Source organism: Somniosus microcephalus, chromosome 18 (genome assembly GCF_052327205.1).
Source record: "Somniosus microcephalus isolate GS21.2 chromosome 18, FLI_Smic_1.0, whole genome shotgun sequence".
NCBI classification, from domain to species: Eukaryota; Metazoa; Chordata; class Chondrichthyes; order Squaliformes; family Somniosidae; genus Somniosus; species Somniosus microcephalus.
Genome location: NC_141004.1, coordinates 57,216,455 through 57,242,762, shown reverse-complemented (window position 1 = coordinate 57,242,762; position 26,308 = coordinate 57,216,455). Strand labels below are relative to the sequence as shown.

Below are 26,308 nucleotides of genomic sequence, written 5' to 3'. Positions count from 1 at the left end.
CTTGGCTTGTGAGGTTGACTTATGTCAGACACAAGGAGCCTGGTGTTAGCAGCTGTGCAATGAGTCAATGACACATGCAAAGTTTTACCTCATGAGAAGTCCAACAAGTAATCGGAGCCTGGATAATGAAGGCTCCGCTGCAGCACAACTAAAACACGATTAGGAGTCCTCATTTTTTTCTAAGGGAATTCCGCACCGCAAGGCAAACTCAAACAGACATAATGCCGACAATACAGTTCTTTCTCTTCCACGGCACCAGATCCTTGGCACAGGGTGGAGGAAGGAAAGAAGTGATTATTTACTGAATGTCAGGTACTTCCTTTAAGTGAAAGATGTCCAAATCTGAGGGCGAGTCAGCCTGCTCTATTCACACATTTATTCCAGAAATTGTATCGTGATCAGCATTGGCCGAGATGTGGAAACCGGTTACCTGCTCACTATAGTAGGTAAATGACGTATGAGATAGGGAACAAGAAACATCTAAAAAAAAAAGGGCCAAAAACCGAGTGATTTGGACAAGACTGCGAGCCGTTTTATGTCTTGTCTTACAATGAGCCAGGTATTTCTGTTCCACAAAAATCTTCTAATCCAACTGAACAAATTATTAGAATACTTTACTGTTGGAGGAACTATTCTTCAATGAGTTAAACCAAGCTTAAAAGTAGTTCCCCAACACTAATCAAACATTAAAAATTGTCGTAAGAAAATTTACATCATCATCTCCCCATTCTGGCAATATTTCAGAGAATGGATTTGAAGTTTTGCAGAGATTGGATTTAGTTTTTACCGCTTCAGGGAGTGTCCCCAGAAAAAGCTTCCTTGGAAAACTGTCTGTGGCCCAGAAAATACACAGGTTTTAGTTATGCTTTTATGAATAGGGCCATAAAGTACAAGAGTAGAAAAGCAATGATAAATTTGTGCAGAACATTGGTTAGACCACAATTGCAGTAGTGTGTGTAGTTCTGGGCACTAAATTAAGGATAAAAATATTAAAGCCATAGATAGCATACAGTATAGAATCACCAAGATGATGCCAAGGATGGGAAACTATAGTTATGAGGAGTGACTTTAGTAGTACTATTTCCACTGAGAGAAGATTTAAGGGGGGGGGGGGGCAGGGGAGGTCAGTTTCGAGGGGTGAGGCTAAAAATTAAAACCATCACCAGAGAGTGAGGGGAGAGTTTAGGAGAAATTTCTTTACACAGCGGGTTGTTGGAGTGGTTGAGGCAAAGACCACTGCATCTTTTAAGGGAAAACTCGATAAATATTTGAAGCAGAGGACAACACAGAGACAATGGGTCAAATGGCGTCCTTCTATGCCATGAACTTCTTTGGTTTTATAGTTTTAAAGCTCTTGTTGTCACTGTACGTCAGATGTGCAGCTGTGAAAAGTGTTTTGTACTCCCCTTCCAATATAGTTAAAATATAAGCATGTCTCAAGCATCAAGATCAAACTTTTTCTGGCTGACCCAATTGTAAATTCCCCTTCTTTGCTAGCTGCAGAGATAGATACACTTGGTTAAGAATATTTAAATTAACAGGGCTAAGTCAACTAAACACTTCAATATAAATAGCTTCTTGGAATGTCAATAGCACTTTTGTTCTGCATGGGGAGAATCTCGTAGCCACTTGTGTGACCATTGTTAATGATGCACCATACTAACAGATACAGTAATAGATACATGGAGATTCTATTAAGTTAGCAGGGAATAGAAAAAGTTGCATCTTCTGGATTCACATGTGGCTCATGATCATCCATCATGGATAGAACACTTATCACAAAAAATTAAGTTTTGCATTAAAAAAATGTACATACCCACTGTACAATACATTGCAAAGATGTGGTCCACTCTGAACTTAACTGTATGAAACCTTGACCAGATCATAAAATGATGTAAAACATTCCATTACATTTTTATAAATCAGCATTTAAACCTTTATAACACTGAATAAAAACACCTAAAATATTTAGTACGGGTAGACAACCTTAAGCTAAATGTAAAATTATTCACACAAGTTATAAATTGACATTTCTTTAATTTCAACCATTTCCAACTGTTTACTTTTGGATCAGTTCAGTGCAGCAGTTAGCCATGTACATACATACTTCCATTGTCAAACACATTTTCAAAAGTCCACCAATACATACATATTCAATGGGTTACACTTACTTCTAGTGACGGTGACCGAGAACTAATATCAAGCAGCTGAAAGAATGCAGAGATATTAAAACTCAGCGTCAACAGAAAGCATGTAACCAGGTGTTCAAATATACATTCCATACCATTTTCAACATTTACTAGAGTTATTGTGCAGTTTCAATGACAAGTTTGGAGTTTATCTTCAGGTATGCACTGTATTGTACAATTTTGTTCGACTGTTGCCCACTGTGGGAAAGGGAGACTGAATTTGCAACTAATTTGTTATTCATATCCTACATTGTTCTAGAATAACATTTGGAGGTCTGTATCGTCCTTCGTATTTGGCAGACTGAACTGCAACTGTAAAAGATTAAAATGCAAATGGCACAATGGCCAATGTTGCGAACAATTTACTTATCTGTGGCTTTTGCCATTTTCTGCTGAAACACTTACAGGTTACTCAGGAATCTCACTCACGGAAATGTTAAATGCTGAGCCATGAAAACATCCATGACCTAGACTGCAAATAAGAGGACTGCATGAAAGATGAGCAGCATATGAAGAGAAGGCAAAACCTCTGCATTTGACAAGTTGGTGCAAATATTACAGTTTTACTTGTTATGGCTTGCAATTCCAAATGTCAAAATCTTTATTTGAAAACAGTCTCTTCAAATATGCAAAGGCACAGACCTCCATTTGTCACCACTTTCAACTAACACTTGCATCTTATCACATTTTTAAAAAATACACATCTAGTCACCACCAATTCATTGATTTTGTATTTTGGACAGTCCAAATGGCTTTGCTCCTAAAAGGGTTACAGACCAGATTAGCACAGAAGTCTTCAAGATGTACTTGGCTACAGCATGCATCTTCATTAACAGCTGCCCGCACCCTCAGGCTGCAGGTATTCACCATGTGGAAAGCAGCTTGATGCAGTGTTCCAGTGCCAATTAGGAAAATACCACTAGTGCTTCCTTCAACTTGATGTTCCTCAGTACAGTGCTTTTGGTGATAACTTTACAAAGTAGGAACTGAGACCCAATCACAAGCATTAGCATTGGAAAGAATCAGAACCTCAGGAACGGTAATTACTCTGAATGCTGCAGAAACCATTTCACCTTTACTTTCTGTTCAGAATCTTACCTCTTCCCGCTCAGTTCAGTGTCTTTGTCCTGCCCTTGGCCATTCCTGTTCTTACTCCACCCGCTCCTCCTCCCATGTTCAATGTTCCAAACTATGTCTCACTCAGATGTACAAGAATTTAGCAATATTGTGCACAAACTTTGCTTAGCTCCAGAATGAAATGCATTTTGCAAGTATGAGGAACAGTGTACTGTGTTTAAAACTTTGGGAACTATGGTATTGAATGTCTGAGTTACACACAATTTAGGAGGCACACGATGGGTTTTCTAAATCCCCAAACTATGTACCGTGTAAAAACTGTTAGCTGGCCAAACAATCAGATTTTGCTGTTTCCCCATAATTTTCACCTCATTAGATTTCCCCCACACACCACAGCATTGTTGGAAAGGTGGCCTGTTCCTAGGTCTCAGCAGCTTTGTAATCAGCCAGGAGGAAGCATACAAAAAGCAACCTGGGTGACTAGTTTCTTACATTTTTTCTGTGGGGGGGCCCTTACTTTCACTTTGTACCGTTAATAAACGTGCGGATTCCAGGCACAAACATGCCCTACGACTCCTCGAGACAGCAAGTGTCTACACCAAAAATGCTGTACAATCAGTATGCTCACCTGACATATTCTTATGAACTGGCATCTGCAGCAGGTGCAAAGTCACACCATCCTGTCTAATTAATAACATCAATGAAACTATTGGCAAAGTACTATTTGCAGGTGAATATCACTGCACAGCCAATCCAATGACACAACTGGCTCCAAAATAGCACATTATGAGGGTGGCAGTTCTAAGACAATATTAAAAATAGTATTGCTAGTGTAGGGAAGGGAACATTTGCTATGAATAGATAGAACCACTGGCAAAAAAATGCCAACTTTAGGAAAAATATATTTGAGAACAGGAGACACATTTTTCAGGTTAAACAATGTAGTTGACTAGATGGTATTGGACTAACAAACTCAAACTGGATGTAGGAGACATCAGTTGTTTCAGCACAAATAAATGAGTAGTTGACATGTGATTTTGGATGCTTTGGTGGACATGAAATCATTCCATTTAACAGATCATCCACACATAGCAAAACCCATTAGTGCACATTAATATATTTGAAATCAACTGGAGCCTGGAATAAAACATCCCCAACAAATTGAAAGCTTGCCATTAGCCGGCATCAACTGTAATTGAGAATGTGACTTCTAAAATTAGACACAAGCTTGATTAGAGACTTTTCAGTGTTAATTTAATAAACTTCATTTGTACAGTATGGAAAAGTCTCCAATTGATTGTGCTGTCATAGACTGCTCCCATTCTATAGTGAGTTACACTCATCTTGCACACAATCCTACTCCACTCATGCGCTCTCCATGTGGTACTCGCAGGTTACAGAACAAACTCACACTCGCACAGGAAAAATTCCAACAATTAAGATGCTTTGAACAAACGAATACAAAATAATTTTTTTTTTTTTAACCTTTTGCTTAAACTACAGTCGCTCAGTAGGCAAAATAATTTGAACATGGCTTTGTGTTTAACTACATAATTATTCTGACAATGTCATCTAAAAAATCCATTGTGTTTTTTTAAACAATTACAGCACTCTTTAATTTAGCATTCACACATGCATACATTGTTTTGAAACAAACAGCCATCATTTTTCAGTGTTGGGTCAAAGGGGAGATGGGGCCATTGCAAAATTGCAGGGTGACACCAAGACCCCAGAGGCTGCTGGACAATGGCAATACCCGTTTTAAGACTGACCAAAAGGATAAGGGCCATGGAAACCCTGAAAAGAAGAAAAAAAAGAGTGAAAATGTTTTTCTTAGCAACAGGAACAGAATTACATGGGAGTAGTGTGTTAGTATTTATTTCCACTATGTTTAAAGTAGGGCTGTAACGAAGCCTCAAGTATCGACGTGATCTTAGATTGGTTTGAAAGCAAAATATTAATCTACCAAGCTCTTGTTCTGACTTCCATTTCTGCCCTCACTCTTCTCTCTCCCCCTCCACCTCTCCACTTCCATCCAAAGCTCTTTTCGTAACTGAACAGAAGACAAAAGAAAAAGCCAACTGAAAAAATGTTGACGGGATCATCTAATTGAAATAATGTTGAACTCTCAACTAGGAGACTTCAGTTTAAGTCCCAGGTTCAAGTGGCCTCGAGCTTCTTATTTTTTTTAGGGCCAATTTTGGCAGGCTCGGTCACATGACTTTGGGGGTTATGGAGAATTCTTCCCTGAATTGGGGATCCTATTGAACAGCATCTGGGTAGAAGAGATTTAAAACAATGACTTCATTGTCCAAAACAGTCGCAAAAAATCCTAATCATTAATTCAGAAAGCTGATGCTCAAAAGTGTTTTCAAAAGGCTTCGTTACCGCTCTAGCCTGAAAGTTACTGCATATCCATGCAACCTTCTGTACTACGAACCCATGGAGTCACACAAATAAAGTTCTGAATTACGTAACAAAAGTCTATCACATTATTTCCATCATCACAACAGGAAGTTAGAACAGCCTCCTAGGCTGAAAAGAAAGAAATATGAAGGGGGTTGTAGACAAGTGGCACAGTGATACAAGCTTGTTGGAGCTCCAAAGCACTGCAGACCAGAATCATGTTGCCACAAGGTGAAGTCCTATTCTCAACTGTGCCATCATGAAGAATGGAGACAAGGTACTTCCTCAGAGAGAGGCAAAAATAAAAATCAGAGGGCCAGTTGACTTGTGCCACTTGGGCACGTCATCTAGTAAACAGTTAAACAGCATGATTGGCGAAGGCCAGGGATGAGATCTCCAACCCATCCTCCATGCAGTGTTGGAAGACCTTAAGAGGGGGAAAAATAAGAAAAACAAAGTTACCATTAACTTTCAGGTGTATATTTGATTCCTAAAACTCTTAACCCTCTAATCTGGACCAGAAAAAAAAACTGGTGACACTATACTAGTCACATGATGTAGGATTCTTCTGGTCCATAGTCACTTTCCTGTATATGTCTCAAAGTACCCTTTACAACCTTCACTGCTCAATGGCTAAATAATAAAACACACCTGCTAGCAACTTGAAGAAGCTTGATCTATTAAAAGGTGCTTTATATTTACTATAAAGAAAATATGGCTGGCAGAGATACAAGGCAGCAACTGAATTTATGAGTTACTCTGAAAACTGCTGAAGCTTCACTCACAGGTTTATGATATTAGAAACCCTCCATTTGATTTCTGCCTTGTATCTCGCTGCCAGTCATCCATCACCCCATAGAACTGAGACCATTCCAACTTCCTATTTGGATGTGGTGGCATTTGTGTAATCAACATTTCTCTGTGGCATTCTGTAAAGTCAAGCACACACAAAATTATGATTCAAAGATTAAAATTAAGTAAAAAAAGTCACCGTAAAATAATTTCACAGAAATGAGTGCTGGACTAGGAATTTCACAATCCCAACAGCCAGATTCGAAAGATTTTATTTAATACACCTGACCCTCACAGATGCCTACACAATTTAGTTGTATTAATAGCTCCTACAGCCCAAGCCATCAACCTCACACTGTACTTACCCATTCATATTAATCCTTTTCCAAACTCAAGTGCAAAATTTCCATCCAAAATATGATTGGCACCTTTTTGGAGATCACTAAAGAATCAGATGTCTGAGGAGAACATTATCCATGACTTGACTATTTTCATCAGTGGGCATTGGTATTTTGTACTGAGTTTTAAGTCATGGGGTGGGGAAAGTCAGCAACCGACTGAAAAGTGAATTGCGGTGAACATCCTTCAAAGTAAAACATTTGGTACAGGATTATAAGTGACCAAAAAATGTCAAAATTAAAAAAAAAAAATCAAACTAGAACAATGGGACTCCCATCTTCCCCAAGATTAAGTGTCTTTGGAGGCCCCCATCTCCTCAAAAAACTCAAAATGCTGCTGCCTCCCATCACCACAGAATATATGCTTCATGTCACATATTCTGAAAAGAGAAGGAAAAGCAGCAACATTGAGCTGCAATGCCCCACAGTGTGCGACAAGCATGGTATTAGCTTAACATTCCTTCAGTCTTGGTTGTGTGCTTTCACAGTTTACAATTATGTAGAAGGGTATAGAGAGGTATTCAGCAAATAGTGCTCTCAAAAATACACCCTACACTTTGTCCACAACCCCTTCGCAAAGCAATTCAATAAAATAAGGTGTCATGCTTCCACCAATGCAGTCGGACACTCGGGAAAGCAGATAGCTGAATATGTTACACATAGAAAATAGCTATCAAACAATTCCAGCTTTATGACATTATTCCTGAAGATGGTACACTTCCTACTGTTCACTGAATGCACTGAACGAAAGAAATGCTTGCAACTGTTCATTCAATCTAGCAATTCTAAACCAACAACATCACTGAGTATATATAATTCCATCAATTACAACTGATTACAGAGCTTCGCACCTTGCAGTATGCACCACTGACCCACGTCAACTTTCCATGGAGGCACAATTTTGGTATTTAGACAGGAAGATCAAAAACTAATATATCTGAATCCTCATGTAAACAGCAAACTATTCACCTAGCAGAGATTAGAAACATTACTGCAAAATTAATAAATTTGTCATTTTTTTTTAATAAAAGAAAAGGCCCCTCATAGCTCAGTTGATGAGAGGCAGTGCGTAACTCAGCCATACAGACTAGATAGAAAAGTACAGTTTTGATTCCCGGTCTGTGAATAGTTAGCCAATCTTAGCCTGGGTGGCAGTAGGGCACAACAATTGGTCTCAGCTGGGAAAGGCAAAATCAAAAGGTTCCTGAAGCCATCAGTACCCAATGGCTCCTGTTGGAAATTGCATGTGTGGGGGCAGGATTTGGTTGAACTGTGATGTCAGTATAGTTCAATAGCATGCCAACAATAACGGACAGGATTGACGTATGAGGAATGGCCCCTTGGGTGAAGTATGAGAGCATGACTGGCATCCATGAAATTGTAGCTCAACGGCAGTCAATCCCTTTAGAGCCTTGGGCAAAAAATTAAAGCATCAATAAAGCTCACAAAAATTCCAGTGGGAAAGGTGTGTGTGTCAGAACAGGCCAGACGAATGGCTGTAAGCATGCCTATTTCAGACAGGAAACTTTTCCCCTTGCTCCCCTTTCAGGGTGGCAGAAGGGGAAAGAGAGGGGCAGGAACAGAAAAGAATTCAACACACACAAAAGAGTGGGTGTTCAGAGTTTACTTAACAAAAAGGTTATTGTAGGTCAAGATTGCAATTAGTCTTATTCTAGTCATGTTTACTGATTGTTAATACCAGATAATATAGTATAGCCTTATGAGACGGTCCAAAACATAGTTAGAAGCCAGTCCTAGGATGTCTTGTACTTTTCAAAAACTTGACAGTATGGTTAGAAGATAAGTTTCCTTGATATGGTCCAGGGGAATAATTTTTTTTTTTATTTTTTTTTTATAAAAGATTTAAGAAAAATTGCTAATTATAAAAATAGGGGTGTAAGTATTTTCCGCTGCATCCCAGTACTAATTTTGTTGCATCTCTGGTCAGTTTATTAAGTCATGAAATCATCTCTCCCACCTCGTGGGTCAAGTTTAAGCATACAATAAAAGATGCATAATTCAACAAAAAAAACCAGATTTTTTAATTTTGCAGAATGCTGACCTTCATTTGCCACTATAAAAATTTAGATTAATGGAATAGGTTCTTTTCCTTGAAGAAAAAGGATCAGAAAATTCTGTGAGCGGTGTGCCAATTGAATAGCAAGTGTTTTTTTCTCCAAGGCTTTTTACAGTTGTCTGCAGAGTTGCTGTAAATATTCATCTCTCTACATAGCTGAAGCACATGTCAAATAACATGCTAATAATTTCAACAAACTAGTCGAATGCCAATACAACGAGAGGCCCCTGTCCAAGTGCCCTATTTATACTGTCCCTCCATTTTCAAGGGTTCCGGCTCCCATTCATGCTCTTGCACACATTTTAATGACACGTCTTTCTTTGCCACTGCGGCAAGCTGCCAACAAAACGTGTCAGTTTATGTACTAAATTAACAGATTTACAGCTTTATTCAAGTTGGATAGAAATATGAAAAATCACAGAGCACTAGGCTTATTCTGCATTAAGACAAGGAAAAATGCATTAATATACCACCTTTCACATCCTCAGGAGATCCCAAAGTATGTTACAACCAATGAATTATTGTTGAAGTGCAGTCACTATTATGTATGCAAACACAGCAGCTAATTTGCATACAGCAATGTTCCACAAACACCAAGTGAATGAATGACCAGATAACCCATTTTTGGGGTTACTGGTTGATGGAGAAATGTTGGCCTGGACACGAGAACTCTCCTCCTCCTCTTCTAATAGTGTCATGGGATTTTTAATCCACCTGGACAGACAGATGGGGCCTTGGGTTAAACTTTTATTTGAAAGACAGCATCTGTGACAGTGCAGAACTCCCTTGGTACTGCAGTAGCAACAGGTGCTTTTGAAACAATACTGGTAACACTGGTAGCTCTTGCTCCTTGGACCTTGATCAGTGTATCAACAGGTATGCCTGGGAGTAATCAGCCCAAAAATGTTTTCTATACCTACTTTCCTCAGATTCTCAGCGTGAGCAATGCTTTCTGCTTATAAGCCCCACCCTGCCTTACCAACACTGTATTAGAGCGAAGAGAAATCAGTAGCTTTATTCCACATTCTGGGAATTCTAATTTACTGAGTAACGAGCACATTGACAATGGTGCATTCTTGGACTTGTAGTACAAAAAAAGGTGTAGCATGCACACAGTGACACTGCTGCATTCTGGAAGTTTGCTACTGTACTTGCAGGAACCACTTCACTTGGGACCTGAAAAATGTTGCAGAACTCCAGCCCCAGACTTCTGAGGGGCAGGATAAAGACATACCAAACACAAAAAAGACAGAAGTTATAGGCAAGTTTAATAGGATTGTGTTTGTGTGTGTATTGTTTGTGTTTATTATGTTACAAATCTTCTTTTTAATACAATGCCCTCTGGTTACTGACAAAATTAGGTGGCAGCCAAAAGGGACTCAAAAAAGTTACAGGTTGAAGCCCCATTCTAGGACTTGAGCACCCAATCTAGGCTGATGCTTTAGTACAATACCATGGGAGCACTGCATCGTCAGAAGTGCCTAATGAGACGTCAGACCGAGGCCTTATCTGTTCAGGTACACATAAATTATCCTATGGTACTATTCCAACAAAGCAGAGGTTTCCTGGCCAACTCAAACAATGCTACCAAAATAAGATTATCTGGTCACTTCCCTTATATTCTGGGACCTTGCTACAAGCAAAATGGCTTCTGCAATTGCCGACATAACAGTAACTACATTTCAGGAGCAATCCATTGGGACATCCTGAAGACACCAAAGGTGCAAGTTCTTTCATTAATGGCAAACTTGGCAAAATGGCTCAGTATAAACCCTTTAGGAACTTCAAAGCTTCAGATATATCTTATGATGATGGAGGTGCGAAGCTTTGTAGGAACCTATATTTGTTCAAACTCAGAAGCTGCAGGTTGGGAAACAAAATTAGTGTCAAGTGAACAGGAATTTGGTAATTAAATGTTGAACCCAATCCAAGAGCAATGGCTCACTCAGTGTATGTGTAGTTTACTACAAAGCCATATAGCTCAGAAAGTTCCAGCTTCAATTCCTGCTCTGTACTTAGGTCAGTTGATCTCAGCAGAGCCAGAGGTAAGGGGCAGGTCTCAGCACCCTTGGACTTTGTCTGGAGGGTGGGGGGAGGGGGCAGGCGGGGAAGAGAAAAAAGCAAAGAAATAAATCAGGCAGTGTTCTCATTCTTCACCGATATCCAGTTGGCCCCTGCTGGTCAGTGTGTTCACACGGATATAGCAGAGATTTGGGTTAACCATGGTGCACCTCCCTCCATCATTTGACATCATCAGGCTATACAACCTTCATAGTCGAGGTTTATACAGAAAAATTGCCACTTAGATGAGCCACCACTGAACCAGCATGTCACAACTTTCAGGACAGATGGGGCCTTTCTTTTAAATGAATACTTTGCGTCTGTTTTCACAAAGGAGAGGGGCGAAGCAGACATTGCTATCGGTGGGAGGAGTGCGAAATATTAGATGAAATAAATAGAGTGAGAGAGGAAGTATTAAGGGGTTTAGCAACTTTAAAAGTGGATAAATCCCCAGGCCCAGATGAAATGTATCCCAGGCTGTTAAGCAAAGCAAAAGAGGAAATAGCAGAGGCCCTGACCATCATTTTTCAATCCTCTCTGGCTTCAGGTGTGGTGCCAGAGGACTGCCAACGTGGTACCCTAGTTTAAAAAGGGAGAAAAGGATAGGCCGAGTAATTACAGGCCAGTCAGCCTAACCTCGGTGGTGGGAAAATTATTGGAAAGAATTCTGAAGGACAGGATAAATCTTCTTTTAGAAAGACACGGATTAATCAAGGATAAACAGCACGGATTTGTTAAGGGAAGGTCGTGTCTGACAAACTTGATTGAATTTTTTGAGGTGGTAACAAGGAGGGCAGATGAGGGTAGTGCGTTTGATGTAGTTTATATGGACTTTAGCAAGGCTTTTGATAAGGATCCACATGGCAGACTGGTCACGAAGTTAAAAGCCCATGGGATCTAGGGCAAAGTGTCAAATTAGATTCAAAACTGGCTCGGATACAGGAAGCAGAGGGTAATGGTTAATGGGTGTTTTTGTGACTGGAAGGCCGTTTCCAGTGGGGTTCCGCAGGGCTCAGTACTAGGTCCCTTGCTTTTTGTGGTATACATCAATGATCTAGACTTGAATATATGGGGTATGATTAAGAAGTTTGCAGATGATACTAAAATTAGCTGTGTGGTTGATACTGAAGAAGGAAGCTGTAGACTGCAGGAAGAGATCAATAAATTGGTCAGGTGGGCAGAACAGTGGCAAATGGAATTCAATCGGGAGAAGTGTGAGGTAATGCCTTTGGGGGGGGGGGGGGGGGCTAACAAGGAAAGGGAATACACATTAAATGGTAGGACACTGAGAAGTGTAGAGGAGCAAAGGGACCTTGGCGTGCATGTCCACAGATCCCTGAAGGTAGCAGGCCAGGTAGATAAGGTGGTTAAGAAGGCATATGGAATGCTTGCCTGTATTAGCTGTGGCATAGAATACAAGAGCAGGGGGTTATGCTTCAACTGTATAAAACACTAGTTAGGCCTCAGCTAGAGTACTGCATGCAGTTCTGGTCACCACATTACAGGAAAGATGTGATTGCACTAGAGAGGTACAGAGGAGATTTACAAGGATGTTGCCGGGGGTAGAGAATCTTAGCTATGAGGAAAGATTGGATAGGATGGGTCTGTTTTCCTTGGAACAGAGGAGGCTGAGGGGAGACCTTATTGAGGTGTATAAAATTATATGGGGCATAGATAAAGTGGATAGAAAGGACCTATTTCCCTTAGCAGAGGGGTCAAAAACCAGGGGGCACAGGTTTAAAGTAATTGGTGGAAGGTTTAGAGGGGATTTGAGGGGAAATTTCTTCACCCAGAGGGTTGTGGGGGTCTGGAACTCACTGCCTGAAAGGGTGGTAGAGGCAGGAACCCTAACCACATTTAGAAAGTACTTGGATATGCACTTGGGATGCTCTATCCTGCAGGGCTACGGACCAAGAGCTGGGAAGTGGGATTAGGCTGGATAGCTCTTTGTTGGCCGGCGCGGACACAATGGGCCGAAATGGCCTCCTTCCGTGCTGTAACTTTCTATGATTCTAAAACACTTAACTAGATTGAAGCACCTTCCCAATTTATCTCCATGTAGGAAACAAATGTGATAGAATTACTTCAGCACAAGAGGCTGGTCAAAGAAATGTTAAATATCACTGCTCAAGTCCTTCCATTCACTGAAACCTATAATTGACCAGAATGTAAAAAACTCATAACGACACAGGAATTAATAAATTGTTTGGATAAAATTTATAACACCCTTTAAAAATAATTGGTGATCATAAGAATTAGGAGTAGTAGGCCATATGGCCCTGAGCCTGTTCTGCCATTCAAGATGATCATGGCTGATCTTCGACGTCAACTCCACATTCCCGCCTGATCCCCATATCCCTTGATTCCTCAGAGAGTCCAAAAATGTATCTATCTCAGCCTTGAATATATGCAACAACTCGCATCCACAGCCCTTTGGAGTTGAGAATTCCAAAGATTCACAACACTCAGTGATGAAATTCCTCCTCATCTCAGTCTTAAATGGCTGATCCTTAATCCTGAGACTATGCCAAGTTCTAGACTCTCTAGCCAGGGGAAACAACCTCTCAGCATCTACCCTGTCAATCCCCCTCAGAATCTTATACATTTCAATGAGATCACCTCTCATTCTTCTAAACTCCAGAGAGTGTAGGCCCAATCTACTCGATCTCTCCTCATAGGACAACCCTCTCATCCCAGGGATCGATCTAGTGAACCTTTGTTGCACCGCCTCCAAGACATGCATGTCCTTTGTCAGATAAGGAGACCATAACTGTGCACAGTACTCCAGGTGTGGTCTCACCAAAGCCCTGTACAATTGTAGTAAGACTTGCTTACTCTTGTACTCCAACCCCCTTGCAATAAAGGCCAACATGCCATTTGCGTTCCTAATTGCTTGCTGTACTTGCATGCTAACTGTCTGTGTTTCCTGTACGAGGACATTTAAATCTCTCTCAACACCAACATTTAATAGTTTCTCACCATTTAATAATTATTCTGTTTTTCTGTTCTTCCTACCAAAGTGAATAACCTCACATTTCTTTCTTCTGCCACCTTATTGCCCACTCACTTAACCTGTCTATATCCCTTTGCATCCTCCTCAGTTTACTTTCCCAACTAGCTTTGTATCATCAGCAAACTTGGATACATTGCACTTGGTCCTTTCATCGAAGTCATGAATATAGGTTGTAAATAGCTGAGGCCCAAGCACTGATCCTTGCGGCACCCCACTAGTTACAGCCTGCCAAACGGAAAATGACCCATTTATCCCTACTCTCTGTTTCATGTCCGTTAACAAATCCTCTATCCATGCCTCTCCTCCCGTTACCCCGCAACCCCATGAGCCCTTATCTTGTGTAACAACCTTTTATGTGGCACCTTATCGAATGCCTTTTGGAAATCCAAATATACTACATCCACTGGTTCCCCTTTATCTAACCTGCTAGTTACATCCTCAAAAAAGTCTAATAAATTTGTCAAACACTATTTTCCTTCCATAAAACCATGTTGACGCTGCCTAATCATATTATGATTTTCTAATTGCCCTGTTACCACTTCCTTAATAATGGATTCCAGCATTTTCCCGACGACTGATGTTAGGCTGTCCTGTAGTTCTCGGTTTTCTCTCTCCTTGCTTTCTTGAATGGGATTAAATTTGCTACATTCCAATCCGGTGGGACCATTCTAGAATCTAGTGAATTTTGGAAGATCACAACCAATGCATCCACTATCTCTGCAGCCACCTCTTTTAGAACCCTAGGAGGTAGGCCATCGGGTCATAGAAACATAGAAGATAGGAGCAGGAGTAGGCCATTCGGCCCGTCGAGCCTGCTCCACCATTCAATGAGATCATGGCTGATCATCCAATTTCAGTACCCTGTCCCTGCCTTCTCCCCATATCCCTTGATCCCTTTAGCCTTAAGAAATATATCCAACTCCTTCTTGAATATATTTAATGAATTGGCCTCAACTGCCTTCTGTGGTAGAAAATTCCACAGGTTCACCACTCTCTGGGTGGAGAAATTCCTCCTCATCTCTGTCCTAAATGGCTTACCCCTTATCCTTAGACTGTGACCCCTGGTTCTGGACTCCCCGACCATCGGGAACATCCTTCCTGCATCTAGTCTGTCTAGTCCTGTTAGAATTTTATAAGTTTCAATGAGATCCCTTCTCATTCTTCTAAACTCCAGCGAGTATAAGCCCAATCGACCCAATCTCTCCTCATACGTCATTCCTGCCATCCCAGGTATCAGTCTGGTGAATCTTCGCTGCACTCCCTCCATGGCAATAACATCCTTCCTCAGATAAGTGCGACCAAACCCGCACACAATACTCAAGGTGTGGTCTCATCAAGGCCCTGTGCAACTGCAGCAAGACATCCTTGTTCTTGTACTCGAACCCCCTCGCTACGAAGGCCAACATACCATTTGCCTTCTTAACCGCCTGCTGCACCTGCATGTGCACCAGTCACTGAAGGTAAGCAAGGACACCCAGGTCTTGTTGCACTTCCCCTTCTCCCAATCTATTGCCATTCAGATAATAATCTGTCTTCCTGTTTTTGCCACCAAAGTGGATAACCTTGCATTTATCCACATTATACTGCATCTGCCATGGGGATTTGTCAGCTTTTAGTCCCATTAGTTTCTCAAGTACTTTTTCTCTATTGATATTAATTGTTTTAAGTTCCTCACTCTTATTAGCCCCTTGGTTCCCCACTATTTTTGTTGTGCTTTTTGTGTCTTTTACTGTAAAGACAGATACAAAATATTTATTTAAAGTCTCAGCCATTTCCTTATTCCCCATTATAATTTCACCTGTCTCAGCCTCAAAGGGACCAATGCTTACTTTTGCTACTCTCTTCCTTTTTACATACTTGTAGAAGCTCTTACAAACTGTTTTTATATTTCTTGCTAGTTCACTCTCATTCTAGTTTCTCCCTTTTTATCAATTTTTTGGTCATCCTTGGCTGGTTTCTAAAGCTCTCCCAATCCTCCGGCTTACTACTATTTTTCACAACATTATAAGCCTCTTTATTTGATCAAGGCTTACAAAATCAAACATTTTTCACAACTATTACAAGTGTGGAGTCGCATTCATTCAAGTATTAATTGTTGTTGGAGGTTTTTAAGATGTCAAATTTAAAATTAAAAACTTTTTTTTACTTTTTCTTTTATTTTTTTTCTCTCAATTCAATCCTTCGCTCTCTATTTTTCTTTCTGTACCTGATTTGACATTGAATTCACCCACACTTCCAGCTCAGTCTTACCGTTTATTTCTCTATTCTTCAATCTGGTTAAGGAGATACACAGTTGGTTGCCCTGTTCATTCAGATCCAAGATGCCCGGTTTCCCTCGCTGCGCCATTATCAGCTCACACTTTCAGCAATTTAGTGGGCAAAAATGTTTCAAGCTGAAGGGTGCAGGGGCATCTAATGGCAGACACCGTTAGATGCCCAGCTACAACAAAACCTGGCCAATTAATTCCTGAAGGATCAGCGCTGGAGACTTGAACATAGAACACTCCCAGATCAAGTGTAGCACACACCAGATACAGGGAACGGTGTCGACCGACTTTCAACAATAACGTGCCTTAATTTGAAATTCAGAAGAGCACTCCTACTGCACGAGTGTGAACACCACCAATGTCAAGTGCTCTATTCCCCATTGCTGTCAACTTCAGGGTTTTGGATTGCAGGAATTAATGATAATTAATGTTTAATATAGGGATTGTGTGTGCAATACCCACTAGGTACTGAATTAAAACGCTCCAACACATTTAGTGTGGAACTAATACAGTGTTTCACATCAAGGAGTAAAGATTTTAAAAATAAAACTGTGTTCAACATTATTAACACTTGGTACTTTTCTTACCCCTAAATTGGGACAACAACTTGCATTTATATAGCGCCTTTAATGGAGGAAAATGTCTCAAGAAGCATATGCAGACAAAAATTTACATCAAGCTAAAGAGAGAGATAGTCGGAGGGAGACTAAAAGCTTGGTCAAAGAAGTAGGTTTTAAGAAGCGTCTTAAAAAGGAGGTAGAAGTGAATTGGCGGAGAGGTTTATGGAGGGAATTTCAGAACTTAGGCCCTTGACGGCTCATGGCAAGCTCATCAATGGTGTGTGAAGGGAGTGGAGGTTGCACAAGAGGCCAGAGTTGGAGGAGCGCAAAGTTCCGAGGCCGAGGTTGCAAGCAGCCTGGCTCAGCTGAGACAGTGACCGGGCAGGGGTTGGAATCGAGGGCAGTCCCATTCAACTAGACAACGGAGGAGAGGCATTAGAAGAGGATGGTGTGGTCAATCGTGTCAAAGGCTGCAGAGTGGTCAGGAAGGACAAGAAGGGACAGTGCCCCACAATCCGTTACAGAGAGTATCATTTATGACTTTGATTATGACCATTTCAGTGCCGTGGCAGGGGCGGAAACCTGATTTGCTATATTCAAACATAGAGTTGAGGGAAAGTTGGGCATGTATTTGGAAACGATAACACGTTCAAGGACTTGAGAGGAAAGGAAGGTTGAAGGTGGAACGGTAGTTTGCAAGAACAGAGGGGTCATGGGTCGTTTTTTTTTTGAGGAGGGAGGTAATGATGGCAGTTTTGAAGGGAGGGAGAGACAGTACCAGAGGAGAGGAAACAGTTTACAATGTCAGCTAGCACAGGGGCCAGGAAAGGTAGTTGAGTGGTTAGCAATTTAGTGACAAGACAGTTGAGAGCAGAAGGTTGACAACATGAGCTCAGATAGGCAATAAAGGAGATAGAAGAGAAAGATGCAGGTTCAGGGCTAGGCCAGGGGAAAACCTTGGGGAAAATGGTGTGACCGTGATTACTGGTAGGAGAATTTATGTGGAGGGAAATGTTAAGGGAGGAGAAAAGGTCAGTGAACTCAGAGGAGAGAGGCCAAGCTGAGGTGAAGGCTGAAATCGCCAATGATGAGGTGCTCAATGCAGCGGCTGAGAGGGGAAAGGAGTGAGGACATCTTGGTGAGAAACTCAGGTGGGCGAGAGAGAGCAAGGATTTGAAAGGAGAGGTGAGAGGGATGGGAAAAAGGCAAGTGTTCAAAAAGAGTAGTACCCGAGGAGGAGTAGAAGAGACCAAGGTGAAATTTAGTGCCACACTGCCACTGCGGCAGTTTGGACAGAGTAGGTGATGGAAACTAGAACCAGGCGGGGAGGCTTCAGTATGGGGGGAAAGTGTTGTCACCAAGGAGTTAAATTTCTGTCAATTACATGATTTAAATACAACCATCCACATTAAGGTCGTGGATGGTAAGGATCTTGTTTGCAATTAACGAACATTCTGGAGGAAGATGCGGAGAGGGGAGGCAATTGTTGATTCGCTGATGCAGTTCAAGGGGTCAGAGGTGGGTGGGGTGAGTGGGACAGGAAGATTGGCGAGATTAGGCCCCAGGAGAATATGGAAGTTGGGATTGCTGCCCGAAAGGAGGCAGTGATGAGTGTCTCGATGGGCCCTTTGGGGAATGCGGAGAGAGGGTCAGAGGGAAGTTGGAGGCTTATCCAAGAGGTATTCAAGTCTGAGATGGCAGCAGGATAGTGGGAAAGTAGAGGAATAGTGTTGGGTTGGAGTAGGAATTTAGGAGGGGGTGCAAAGTGCCAGATTGGAGAGAAATGAAAGGTGGCATGACTGGATGACAGAGAAGGGAGGAAGACAGAGGAGAAGAGCCCAAGAGGGGTAAAGAGAAAGGGGAAATAAATGGGAGATAGAAGCAATGGGCTCGGGTCCGAGCAGTAGACAAAATGTGTACACGTGTGGACAGAGTAATTAGAAATTTATCAAAATTAGCACAATAATTATTTCCTCAGATGGACACCAATAAATTCCTTCAGTCCTGATAATGGGTTCCTCTCTTTTGAAGTAGTCTGGCCTCAGGCCAGTTCCTCAAGGGACTGGACACAGTACGTACTAGGAAGCTTGTGAAGAACTTTTAAGTAGAGTTTTGAGAACAACCAATTGCTCTCCAATTTACTCTTGCTCATTCCCTGGATCCCAGGTGCTTCGCAACAATCCACCTTCTCTTCCCATGCACTCCCATCTCCCAAATGGTAACTGAGCAAGTGAAGATTATAGGCACGACCTTACATATGGTCACACTGTGACACAGCACACAAACCAATATACTATGCCACCTCATAGAACATGAGAGTATGGAGGGAAAGCAATTAGCAGTGATAGATCCGAATTACTTATATCACATTAAAATTGTAGTTGATCTCTGAATTAAAAATGCACATCGTTGCCATAAGTGGATTGTCGCAATTTTTCATGTACAACTGTTTTTTGTGTTTCAGTGACCTCTTTATTAATTGTTCCACAATTAAGCCATCCTAAGCACGGAGGTCTTTTAACTGTTTGGTTTTGAAGTTTATGAAAGTGGCCCAAGACTCAAAGTAAACTTCCTGAGCAGAGGAAGGAAATGCAGAAAGAAAAATTTTATAAGAAATGACCTTAAAGGGTTCCACTGTAGCTACTGCCAATTTCAGTGTTGAAACCCAAGATGTTAAACAAATGATATTCGTCTTCTCTTCTCCCCTGCCCTGCAACCATTTGGAGATTCCCTTACGTCTTTCATGCTGATTAGAACGAGACCTTCATGGAGAATTTCTTGTCTTAATAAGGCTGGTTGTTTATCATCAATAGGATTGTGTTCAATTAATTATGCATTCTTACAAACTTGTCACTTCAGGTGTGTTGAACCCAGCCTCTGACAGGATTTGGTCCTGCAATTATAGAGGCAGAAGTTTATCACATTCTCACTAATGCAAGTTCCCTTTATTAAATACAGTAAATTGTTTATCAATGCACCCATTGGTGTTATTTCCACTACAGCTGTCGAGTGGATTTGATTTGCAGCATCCAATGCAAGTTATAATTGTGGCAACATCGGAAAAATATTTGCTCGTGACTCAAACAGTTACACCAGGAATATCCGAGAGCTGGAAAAACTAATCTTAAGTCAAAGCGAGACCAATAACCAGGAAAAGAGCGAGCTGAAAAACACTTGGACGACTGAGATATGAGGGTTTGGCAATCAGATATTTTCCTAGAAATGCTGCTTTTGAAAATTGAAATGATTTCCCTATTATTTTGCCAATTAGCTTCCAAACACCAACAGTGAAGGAGTTTCAGAATATATTGTTATGGAGAAACAGAATTTGATGAAAAGTCAATCTCTCTCTCAATTTTGGTTAAGTTGGGTTAATCAAGAAATGTATAACTTACACAAAACTGGAATCCTCAAAATAATTTGGCCCAAGGACAAACCAAACCATTTAGCCGTGTCATGTTACAGACATTCTTGCAAATTGGCGGTTTTCACACACAGAAGAGACATTTAGCACCAAATAGATACTATCAAGAACTTGCACTGGAAATAAGCATTTCACCAGTCCACACCAGCATGCCATCTCCAGGGTAAAATCAAAAACTACAGTACTCCATCCAATATAGTATTTGGGCACCTTAACTCCTCGATTAGCCGCTGGGAATTTAAAATGATTGCAGTTACACGGCACTGGCATATTACCATACAAAGCCAAGGCACAATCCTCACCTACAATTTTTCCCCAATTAGGTCAATGGAAATTTCAAGTTGCAGCATATACTAACTAATCTGGTGAAAATTGTTTTAAACCATTCCCAACACATTCCTATGCCATACCACCTTTAATATTATATGATCTGACCTCCTTTCAAATAACAGGATCCTAAAAGGTAATCTTTTACAACAAGGGCCTCATTGGAAGATGCTTTTTGTTTTACTCGGATAGCTTTGCAGAGTGTTTCCTGTCCTCCCCAAATAAGTGGTCAGTCAGCTGATGAGTCATTTTACTGCTGCTGATACAACTAGCAAATATTTCAGCAATGTGCTGCAGTACTTCTGTGGATGAAAAATCTATTCAAGGCTATCCCAAATTATCTTTGTGTATCACTTGAGCAAATGAGTGCCAGAGAGTACTCAAGAGTTGTCCCTGCAAAATATCCTCAAGTACACTGCCTGCTCAGACTTTCATTTTTAATATTTTGGTGGGGGGGGGGGGGGGGGGGGCGGCAAAAGTGCCCTTGTCCAGTCTCCCTCTTGTACTTGCAGCATGGGTCATTTGATCGTGCTCACAAACAGGAACCCCCAAGAAACTTTTTCCTTCCTTACGCTGAGAACACAGCCAATGCTAGTGTGCCTTCTGACTCACCATTGCCCCAGCTGAAACTAGGTAATAGCACAAACCAGAAATTCAATCTGGGACCTTCCTACTGTTTTAAAACTGTTTTCTGAGACCTCTCTCCTGTGCAATGTAACTATGAGGCATTAAGGGTCTGAAAATAAAAGTATTGCCCATAAAATTTCCCAACATTTTCCACATCTAATGACGGACATGTGAGTATTTGTGTTTACCCGGTTTGTGAAACTGGCATTTCAGGATTATACTGATTTTAGGTTTCACACAAAGCAGCAGACGTTCGTACTTCAAAAAAAAATCCCAGCACATTTTAGTGTGGCCAGCAATGGAAATCTGACCCTCAGCTAAAGGACCACAAGCAACCGACAGTCCAACTTATTTTCACCGTTTCTGGACCCCACCAATAGATGGAGCATCACACTATGCTCTATCTTAGGGCAAGGAAAAGACCTGGCCTTGGGTGGGTTGCCAGATACTGGACTAGTATGAATATCAGAGGCAGAGGATTCAGCTACAGATAGCGTATCACACTCCTGGCTGAGAAAGCAGTTAGAACTGGGCAGATTAAGGAAGAAAATAGATGAGATACCAAACTGGAAAGAGATGGTTAAGAATCAAAACATTGAAACTTAAAATAAATTATAAAACAAAGTTCAGGTTTTTCATTTTATTTAGAGAACACTATTAACATACATTTGTGTTCTTCAGCCTCTGTAAGCATTCAAATACTCTTACGAAGCTACGGATGCAAAACATGGTTCACCTCCTAGTATCAAAGAAACTGCACCCAAAAGGTTTGATGTCAAATTGCAGGTCACAGAAAAGTCGGCTATCTATATTTGTTGTTGTCCGGGGGGGGGGGGGGGGGGGGAGAAAATAGGAGAGAAGAGAAGAGAAAGCTTACTGATACAATGCATCTTTACAGTCCAAGATAAAATGGATGAAATTTTCACCCTCACAAATTGGAAGAGTACTTTGAATTGGGTAATTCAACTCCAGTTTCAATGTGTTTACAATACAAGATGAGAAAGGCTACCGTCAAATTTTAACACAACCCCACTAATCCAGCAATCGCTTCTGAAGTTAAGGTTTACTTGCATCAAGAGTAAAAAAAAAGTCAGGCACCTATTGCACCTGGCCTGCAGAATGACCTGAGCTAGGGATCTTCAATGGTGCTTCAAGGTACAAAATGGGAAAAGTTTCTCTCCCAACACTGTCATCCCTCAACTTCATGAGCTCACTCACACATGCATATAAAAATAGAAAAGGGACAAACAAAATAAATCATTCTGTATTTACCTGACTGTAAGTCACCACTGATAAGTTGCTAGAGTGACTGTTAGGGGAGATATTTACAGAGTTCTGCGACAGTCCATTTTGATCTTGTTCATTTTGGTCTTCAGTTGGGCCCCATGCATTTTTACTAATGGGATTTGTACTTTGGCCCCCGGGGTCCTTCACATTGTTGTCTTCAGATTGCCTGTTTTTCTGTGGTGAAGCGAAAGGGTTAAAGTTGCCTTCAATCTTGCGACAGGGTTGTGAAGAAAATTCTGTTTCAAATGAAGAAAGCTGCTGTGTAACTCCTAAAAGGCCTCCGATTTCAACACTCAGAATCACCCAAATCACATCTAAGAGACACAAAAACATGGAATTATGATTAGCATGGCAAATATGACTTTTGGAGTTGAAATTAATTTGCAAAAGTTTCTGTAACAGAATTCAGTACAACTTGCATTTAAATATTTTTCCACCTCATGTAAACAATTTAAAAAGAAAATTATATATAGAGATAGAGCATCCAGTTAAGATCGTGGCCCGGAATTTGCTGTACGCGGCGAAGCGAAGACGTTCGCTGTTGGCCCCGAAGTACGCGTCGCAAAAGGATCTCGTGATCAGTGTGTCGAGAACTTCTTGTTTTTCGACCTTCAATTCAAATCAATGAAGTGTAGTGGTGATCTCCTTGTGCGAGCTGCTGTGATGTCAACAAGCTGTCTACACAGCCAATCAAAACGCAGAATTCTCAGACACCAAACAGGGAAGTGAGTAAGCTCTTAAAATTCTAACTTTTTGAAATAGTTAGAGAGAACAACAAAGGTTGGGGCTCTCACATGGGGAAAAGGCAAAGCTGAAATAAAGATGGACAAGTATAAAAAAAAATTGAAAAATGTTTTATTAAAATGGACAAATTTCACAACATAAAATTAAAATTAGTTTTCCAGGCCCTTAACATTTGTTTAGCAGTAATAACGCTGTTAAAATCCCAGCTATACCTAATCTCTTTGGGTCTTCTAGTGGGGAATTGAACAGCATGATTACTGCGGAAGAGCCGACGTTTTCATCAGTTTCCCTGATTTCGGTGATTAGAAACATAGAAAAAACATAGTAAAATAGGAGCAGGAGTAGGCCATTCGGCCCTTCGAGCCTGCTCCGCCACTCAATATGATCATGGCTGATCCTCCATCTCAATGCCACATTCCCGCTCTCTCCCCATACCCCTTGATGCCTTTTGTGTCTAGATTACACAGCAGTGCAGCCTGTGTCGGAGCGGTCAATGACTGACCGCAACTTCAGGATTTCTACATGCGCCAAATCCCGAAGTTGCGGTCAGTTTCAAAGGCGGAATGACGGCGAACCCTGCCAGTCTGCAGTCATGCCGACCATTAATTCTGGGCAAATAAGTTTTGAATGCATATGAATTGCAAAATGTGTTTCCTTCTCCAACTTTCTTTCCTGCCCAAGCTTTTGGTCATCTGCCCCAATTTCTCCTTATGTGGTTCGGTGTCAAATTTTGTTTTACAATACTCCTGTGAAGCGCCTTGGGACATTTTACTACGTTAAAGGCGCTATATAAATACAAGTAGTTGTTGCTGCCCTGGTAAAATGATTGTTTGGAAAGGGGGCAAGGAAAAGGAGAAATAAGAACAGCAAAAGGTGCAAACGCTCAGCAAGTCAGGTAGCATCTGTAAAGAAAGGAAAAATGTCTCTCAAGGACTATGCCTGAAACGGCAACATATTTCCTTTTGGATTTCCAAATTCTGCAGTATTTAGGTTTTTTTTGAGGAAGAATCAATCAATCAGTCTGTTTCCCATTGCTGTTTCCTTAAGAGGTAGGCTTCGATAAACAACACATGGCCTTCCAGGCCCTTTCCAAAAAGAGGTCATCCTTGCTGATGGCAAGGCTATTTGATTATGAAGAACATCGCAGCCAAACCCAGTCCTACCTTAATTGGATAGTGATACATCTACATTCAGCAAAGGGAGGGGCCTGGTCATTAAATTGCGATCCAGAAACTTTAGCTAATTCCCCCCCGTTTTGCCCAGGAGCACTTGCATCAACTGTGGCACCTTGCCACCACAGTCGAGATAAGGAAGTCACCACAGACCGGGGTTCAAACCAGTTTCCTTCCTGCTCAGTACCCAGTGAGGCATTAAGCAGACAAGACTTCCTCCTCAAGAACATTTTCTCTCATCCTCCCATGTCACGCATGATCCCTAACTAAGAATGTCAGGTGACCTGCCTCAAATGTTATTCTGTAACCAGCTAAGAGACGCACAGGCACAGCCAGGAGATGACTTTCACCCCAATGTTTCCTTACTGTGGGGAAGCAATTGCTGCCCAGTCAGTACTACTTCAAAAACAGTAAGGTCAAGAGTATGAAATTATCCCATGACAAAATCACAGGCATAAACCATCATCATCCTACCAACATTCTTTTTGGTGTAATGCTTATGTGGCCATTTGCAAATAGGTGTCCACCTTGACTATATTGGGAACTAAAGGGGGAAAAATAGCCGTATTAACACAGCTGCTGCATCACAATTGCTCAATAACATAATCCAATAGTGATGTTGGCCAGCTTTATTCTTTTAAATTTTAAGTTCAAGTTCATCTCAAGCCTGACAGAGTGGCTCCACTGGAAAATTGAAGCAGATTTGGAGCAGATCTCTCCGTCTCTATTGGGTGACCGCTTTGCGGAACACCTCCATTCAGTCCGTAAGGGGGACCCCGAGCTTCCGGTCACCTGTCACTTTAATTCACCGCTCCACTTCCACTCGGACCTCACCGTCCTCGGCCTCTTGCATTGTTCCACGGAAGCTCAGCGTAAGCTCGCGGAACAGCACCTCATCTTTTGATTAGGCACTTTACAACCCTCTGGACTCAACATAGAATTCAACAATTTCAGATCATAACACATATATATATATATTTTTTATCCACACTTTTGTCTGTTCTTCTCTCCCACAGGGCAGCTGTCTTCCATTCTGCCAGCGCAATTTACACTTCACCTAGAGCCATCCTTTGTTTCTTAGCCTGTCCCATTACCATCTCCTTTTGCCTTGAATATCTCTTAACCTCTCCTGCCTTCTATCCTATCACAGGCCTTCCCTTTTGTTCTTTCATCCCCTCCCCCATTTCCCAGCCACGACACTTGCTTAAAAATCTGTTCCATTTCCTACTTTTTTTCCAGTTCTGACGAAAGGTCATCGACCTGAAACGTTAACTCTGTTTCTCTCTTCACAGATGCTGCCTGACCTGCTGAGTATTTCCAGCATTTTCTGTTTTTATCTCTCTCTGTCTCTATGCTGGCTCACAAAGTTAAAATACAATATTCTACAATTTGACATTCCAAATTAAGAGTGGGGGGAAACTTTTTGAACATAACAGAAAAAAATGAGCACTCCCCTACATTCAAAAACCTGTCTAAGCCTCTTGCACATTTGGTATTTAATATCTTTGAGCATTTTTGGGGGCTGGAAGGGGCACAGAAAAAGAGGTAAATAGGAGTGATGCAAGGACTTAAGAGTGAGCCCAGCTGAAAAGCACAGAACTTAAACAGCTCGCGACACAAAAGCATTGGTAAAAGATACAGGTTTACCTACCAGACCATCATCTCAGTTAAGGAATAGCACATGGCAATCTTTACCAAAATAATGTTACGAACAAGGATTTGATTCTATTTAAGAGGATTAAATGGGAGGGGACAAAACATAGGAATACAGCATCCAAGTTTAAAACAGTACATAAGTATCTTAAAGCTGAAATATATATCCTATATTAAAAATGAAAAGGAGGTAAAATTATAGAATGATGAATGCTGATCAGATTCTTTCCAAAA

At 41.2% G+C, this 26,308-nt stretch overlaps 1 protein-coding gene across 5 annotated transcripts in view; it reads right to left on the bottom strand.

Moving 5' to 3' along the window:
* Positions 1-26,308, bottom strand: part of ilrun (inflammation and lipid regulator with UBA-like and NBR1-like domains) — a 101,924-nt gene that overhangs the window by 30,797 nt on the left and 44,819 nt on the right. For 2 of the 5 annotated variants that reach the window (XM_086011510.1, XM_086011513.1), the window contains exon 4: positions 22,491-22,819. In XM_086011510.1, coding sequence (XP_085867636.1) covers positions 22,491-22,819 — 329 coding nt within the window. Of the gene's footprint in view, positions 1-2,017; positions 5,064-6,457; positions 6,602-21,843; positions 22,025-22,490; positions 22,820-26,308 lie in introns of those variants that run through there. The other 3 variants (XR_015081727.1, XM_086011512.1, XM_086011511.1) reach the window with 3 other exon arrangements.